This window comes from Orycteropus afer, unplaced genomic scaffold, assembly GCF_000298275.1.
Source record: "Orycteropus afer afer isolate SDZICR_OR568_19922 unplaced genomic scaffold, OryAfe1.0 scaffold00802, whole genome shotgun sequence".
NCBI lineage: Eukaryota > Metazoa > Chordata > Mammalia > Tubulidentata > Orycteropodidae > Orycteropus > Orycteropus afer.
In genome coordinates this window covers 522,275-528,607 of record NW_006922389.1, presented here as the reverse complement: position 1 = coordinate 528,607, position 6,333 = coordinate 522,275, and the positions used below count along the sequence as shown (strand labels likewise).

General features: G+C 43.7%; 1 protein-coding gene across 1 annotated transcript in view; it reads left to right on the top strand.

The window, feature by feature from the left end:
• Nucleotides 1–3,766: 3,766 nt before the first annotated feature.
• Nucleotides 3,767–6,333, top strand: part of MRPS30 (mitochondrial ribosomal protein S30) — a 13,595-nt gene continuing 11,028 nt past the window's right edge. The window contains exon 1 of the mRNA XM_007957823.1: nt 3,767–4,349. Within this exon, the coding sequence (XP_007956014.1) occupies nt 3,767–4,349 (583 nt within the window). The remainder of the gene's footprint in view (nt 4,350–6,333) is intronic.

The following is a 6,333-nucleotide window of genomic DNA, read 5'->3' as shown; positions in this document are numbered from 1 at the left end:
TATAGTTTTCCTTTTGAGTGATGTCTTTGCCTGGTTTTTGTATCAAGGTTATGCTTGCTTCATAAAATGAGTTAGGGAGGATTCCATCCTTTTCTACGTTTTGGAATAGTTTGAGTAGGATTGGTATCAGTTCTTCTCTGAATGTTTTGTAGAATTCTCCCATGAAACCATCTACACCAGGAGTTTTTTTAGTTGGTAATTTTTGGATGACCTATTCAATTTCTTCTTGTGATGGGCCTGTTCAACTTTTCTACATTAATCTGTGTTAGTTTAGATAAGTGGTGTGTTTCTAGAAAACTGCCCATTTCCTCCAGATTTTCAAATTTCTTGAAGTACAGTTCTTTATAGTATCCTGATATTATTCTTTTTATTTCAGTTGGTTCTCTTACGATGTCACCCATTATTAAGAATAATAATAAAAAGGATAAAACTATTAATAATATTACTTGTTTAAAAACAGACAAATACAAGCAAACTAATCACCAGAAAAAAGAAAGCAAAAAATAAAAAAATTAAAATTAAAATAAAAAAAGAGAAAAAAGAAATCATTGGAGGACAGGGCAGGGTACCCAGGCTCTGTCCAAGCACACAGACTGTGATGGAGTTCCTATGGGCCCAGAAGGTAGGTGGGAGTGGGGGATGGCCACACCTCTGTTCACAAAGCAGGTGTGGGGTATAAGAGTATCAAGAGGAATGTTGTACCTTTTCAGTCTTGCAGGCCCCGAGTGTCCTTGGGGTTGCTGGAAAAGAGAACGAGTTCTTAAGCCCCAGGAATCTGTGAGAGCATTGTTTCTTTAAATATCCAAAAGAGTCAAGCCACTTTTTAAACCTTCAAAATGGCAGCACTCTCCGGACCAGCAAAAGTCCACAGTTCAGCCCACCTTTCTCTTCACCTTCTCCGTTTGTTCCCCAGCCACTGTGCACAGTCCTCCGTGCAGTCCCTGGCTAGCAGGGCTGATTGTTAGGTTAATTCTTAGGTCCTACCACCACTTGGGAATCTCCAAGCTGTCTGTGTCGTCAGGATCTCTCAGGATCACCGCCAGACCACAGCTCCATATGTCTCCTTTTTTGGTATTTTCACTCAAATTCTTCTACTAGTTGGGGTTTAGCCCACTTCTGTAACCTTCCCTTCAAGGCTCAGGGGTCCAAGATTATCTTCTGTGTCTGTGTTAACTGGTTTCCCTTTTCCTTGTTGGAGAGGGTCTGTGCAGTCTCTCTGCCTTGTCTGCCAGCTTGGGGATGTGTAAGATGTTCTTTAAAAAGTTAAAATTTTTATTCTTTAGACTTACTGCCTATTCAAACCTGTTTTGAAGAGCTCTGTCCTGCATTTTACAGAAAATTTGCAGCAAATTCATATTGTCTAGTTGGTCTTTATTAAAATTCCTTCAGTCACTTCTAGTCAAAAACCATCTCAGTTCAGAAATTACATGTTCAGTTGAAGGCAACAGAAAATGAAGGGGTGGGGGGAAGGGTGTCAACTTTATTTAATATTCTCTTTTGCCTCCTCTCTCATCTCAGGCTGCCTTAGGCTGCCTGTCTGCTACAGGAAGGGACTAGGGTCAGCTTTCTCTGTCTTTCCCTACTGAAAGCTTCTCCTGACTCATTAGGCTGCTCTGGCAACTCCATGTTTTAAGCTATGAATCAGATGCCAGTTCTGACAAGTTCCTGGAGGGGTCCTGTTCAAAGTTCCTTTTCCTAACTAGGCTTGAAATAAGGGGAAAACACTCCCACTTCTGCCCTGTGGATGACTTTGGGTGAGGGAGGATTCTCAATACTTTTTCTTTCTCCCTCCCTTTTTCCCTTCCTCCCTCTCTCCCTCTCTCCCCCTCTCCCTCCCTCCCTCCCTCTCTCTCTCTGCCTCCCCCCCCCCAAGAGTTTTATAAACTCCTTTGCAATCCTTGCATGGGTAGTCTGGCATCATACTTGGAAACAGGGAAGTAGTTGGCACCTAGTGTTTTGGGGCTTTAAAATAAGAAATAGTTTTTGTGGTTAATTTCACAAGGATATTTGAGATTCTTCTTGCACTACTAGCATTGTTATTAATGCAACTGAGATACTTTTATTTCTAAATGCTAGTTTGTAGACTTAATAGTTAAGTTGTCCCAGACAGTTCTTACTTGTTGCATTGTTAGGGGCCACTCAGTTGGCTCTGACTCATAGTAACCCCATGTCCAACAGAATGAAACACTGCCTGGGCCTGGGCCATCCTCATAATCTTTGCTATGCTTCAACACATGGTTGCAGCCATTGTGTCCATCTATCTTCTTGAGGATCTTCCCATTTGCACTGACCCTCTACTTTACCAAGCATGATATCTTTCTCAAGGGGCTGGTGCCTATTGATAATATGACAGAGTATGTGACATGAAGTTTGGCCATTCTCACTTCTAAGGAGCATAACTTCCTCTTAACAACAAAATGTTTGGTTTTCAATACCCTTAAGAATTATTGCAATAAATCCAAATTAGCATAATTCCAATCTCTCATTATGAGAGTAAATCAATAAATTATTGAAATCCATTGAAATTATTGAGTAAATTGAAATCAGCTTAGGTTGTTAGTGATTGATATGATTTATTTTTTCCCCAGTGGGTACCTGTTAAGAACCCAGTATGCACAGATGTGGATTAGTTTCTTTAGATTAAAATATAAAGTAGTCTCTGCTCAAAGGAGCTCACAGATTAGTAGGATCAACTCATGTTGAAATAACTGATTATAATATAAAGAAAAATTTAAACACAATGTTTCTTGTTTCCCTTATTTCCTTTTTATCCCAAGTAAAAGTATGCTTCCTTCTTTCATAAATTGTATCATTAAACTATTGTTGTTGTTGTGTGCCATCGAGTAGGACCCGAGTGTTTTGAAATACAAGCAATACTGTATTTCCCTGAAGAATAAGAATACTATGACTATTGAGAGTGCTCTGGTAGCATAGTGGCTAAGACACTTGCCTGCTAACCAGACGGCTGGCGGTTCAAACCCACCAGCCACTCCTCGGAAGGAAGGTTGGGCAATCCTACTTCCATAGTGATACTGCCTTGGAAACCCAAGGAGGGGTCGCTATGAGTCGGGTTTGACTCCACGGCACATAACAACAACAACTAACATGCTTATCTATGAGTGATGCTTGCATTATTTCAAAAATCAGCAGGTATGATCAAAAGACATACTAGCACAATATTGTCAAAAATAACTTTCTACTCCGAGAACTGTGGAGCACAGAAAAGAATGCTGTGAGATATGCAGATCAAACTAGTAAATTTAGCCAAGAGCTTCAGGTTTCCTTGTAGAAAGCTGCTGTTCCTGACAAGAAGGTTTCCAGGGTCTTTAAAGCAACCTAGGTGCCAGCATCTCCTATGTTAAGTTTCATTCCTGTTGGCCGGCCATACTCACTCGCGGAGTACACGTTCCTTCATCTGCAAACACCTAAAACCAAACACTCTCCTATCGTGTTGATTTATACTCAAAATCCTATATAGAACAGAAGAGAACGGCCCCATTGGGCTCCCAGGGCTGTACATCTTTACCGAAACTGACAGTCACAGCTTCTTCCCTAAGAGTGGGTGTTAGGCTCCAGTTGCAGACCAGGAACCACGTAAAGAAGCGATTTGATTGGCTAAAACGTTATGACGCCACGAATCTCAAGCCTATTGAAAATGTCTCAGCAAACCTGCCTGCCTCAGATTACACCTCCCAATTGGACCCTACGGCAAGAAGGCCGGGACAATTCCTGAAATTGACCTCTGGGCCCAGAAGCCCCGGCAAAGATGGCGACGACCAGGTACTGGAGGCTCGTGCCTCGCAGTCGGGTACTGTCACTACACACTGCGGCCGAGGCAGTCGTTAGGGCTCCGGAAACGACTGGCCCAGATGTCGCGTCGGCCCCTGTTGCCGTCTACCCGCCGATTGTGGCCTCCTTGACTGCCAAAAGCAAGGCAGCGCGGCAGCGGAGGATAGAGCGGTGGCAGGCGGCGGTGCACGCGGCTGAATCTGTAGATCAGAAGCTCCGAATCCTGACCAAGATGCAGTTCATGAAGTACGTGGTTTACCCGCAGACCTTCGCCCTGAACGCTGATCGCTGGTATCAAGGCTTCACCAAGACCGTGTTTCTATCGGGTCTGCCGCCGCCGCCGGCGGATCCCGAGCCCGCGCCTGCCCTGGAGCTGGCCTCGCTGCGCGCGGCTGCCTGTGACTGCCTCCTGCAGGAGCACTTCTACCTGCGGCGCAAGCGGCGCGCGCTTCTCTACCAGGAACTGGAGCCCGTCTCCTCAGCTTTTCTGGACCAGCTGGTGGCCGCCCTCGTGGGCCTACTCAGCCCGCACAACCCGACTTTGGCAGCCGCTGCCCTCGGTGAGTCCGCGGGTGGGCCACCCAGGGCGGGGGAGATGGGGATTAGAGAGAGTGACTCCACCGCGTATTGTCCCCGTTGTCAGGTTTACCTTTCTGCATCGTCAGTTTTTTCAGTCCCTTCGTTCCTAGTTGGGAGCAGCCTGGTTTAGTAACAGTCGCTGACTGCGTTAGGATTCTGGTTATTGGTTTCGGGTGCCTACGCTGCCCTTACTAGTTGTACATCCCTGGACTAGTAGCCAAAGTTCACCAGGACTCTATCCCTTGATTCTGTGACAGTCTGATTAGGTGAAAGAGCAGTGATTATTAAGAGAAGAGGCTCTCAGAGAGCAGTGCAGCTCGGGGATAGTCTTTTGGACCTAAAAGCTTTGGCCATACATAAATAGTATTGGAGCTCTAGTAGCATAATGCCTAAGGCACTTGACTGCTAACTAGAAGGCCGGCGGTTCAAACCCACGCCACTCCTCGGAAGGAAGATGGAGCAATCTACTTCCATAGTGATACTGCCTCGGAAACCCAAGGAGGGGTCACTATGAGTCGGGTCCGACTCCATGGCACAGAACAACAACAACAACCATAGAATTGTAGAGATTAAATGCGGTATCGACTAAAATGCCTAACGTTATATTTGAGTTCTTACTATGTTCTAGGTTTCTGTATGTGAATAATTTAATCCTCATATTAACTGTTCACAGGAGTTAGCACTGTTTTCTGAAATAAAACATCTGAGGTATGTTATTGTTAGGTGCCAGCTAACGGGCTCCAATTCCTAGCAACAGAACACAGCACTCCCTGGTCCTGCTCCATTCTCACAGTCTACACTTGAGCCCATCATTGTAGCCACTGTGTCAGTCTATCTTGTTGAGGGTCTTCCTCTTTTTTGCTGACCTTCCATTTTACCAAGAATGATTTCTTTCTCTAAGGGATGGTTCCTTCTGACATCATGACCGAAGTAGTTGAGACCAAGTTGGGCAATTCTCATCTCCAAGGAGCATTCTGGCTGTACTTCTTCCAGGACAGATTTGTTCATTTTTCTGGCAGTTCATGGTGTTTTCAGTATTTTTTGCCAACACCATAATTCAAAGGCATCAACTCTTCTTTGGTTTTCCTTATTCATTGTCCAGCTTTCCCATGCATGTAGGTGATTGAAAATACCATGGCTTGGGTTAGGTTCACCTTAGTCTTCAAAGTGACATCTTTGCTTCTTACACTTTCAAAAGATTTTTAGCAGCAGATTTGCCTAGTGCAGTACAGCATCAGATTTCTTGACTACTGCTTCCATGGGTGTTGTTAGTGGACCCAAGTAAAGTGAAATCCCTGACAATTTCAATATTTTCTTCATTTGTCATGATGTTACTTACTGGTCAAGATGTGAGGATTTTTGTTTTCTTTATGTTGAGGTATGATCTGTATTGAAGGCTGGAGATTTTGATCCTGACCAGTAAGTGCTTAAAGTCATCTTCACTTTGAGCAAACAAGGTTGTGTTGTCTGCATATTGCAGGTTGTTAATGAGTCTTCCTTCAAACTTGATGCCGAGTTCTTCATATAGTACAGCTTCTCAGATTATTTGCTCAGCATATAGATTGAATAAGTATGATGAAAAGATAGAACCCTGATGCACACCCTTTCTGATTTTAAACCATGTGATATCCCCTGTTCTGTTCGAACAACAGCCTCTTGGTCTATGTACAGGCTCCCCATGAGCACTATTAAGAATTCTTGAATTCCCATTCTTTGCAGTGGTATCCATAATTTATTATGATCCACACAGTCAAATGTGTTTGCATACTCAATAAAACACAGGTAAACATCGTTCTGCTATTCTTTGCTTTCATCCAAGATCCATCTGACATTAGCAACGATATCCCTTGTTCCACATCTTCTGAATCCAGCTTGCATTTCTGCAAGTTCTCTGTCAATATATTGTTGCAACTGTTTTTGAATTATCTTCAGTAAGATTTTACTTGTGTATGCTCTGGTAGCATA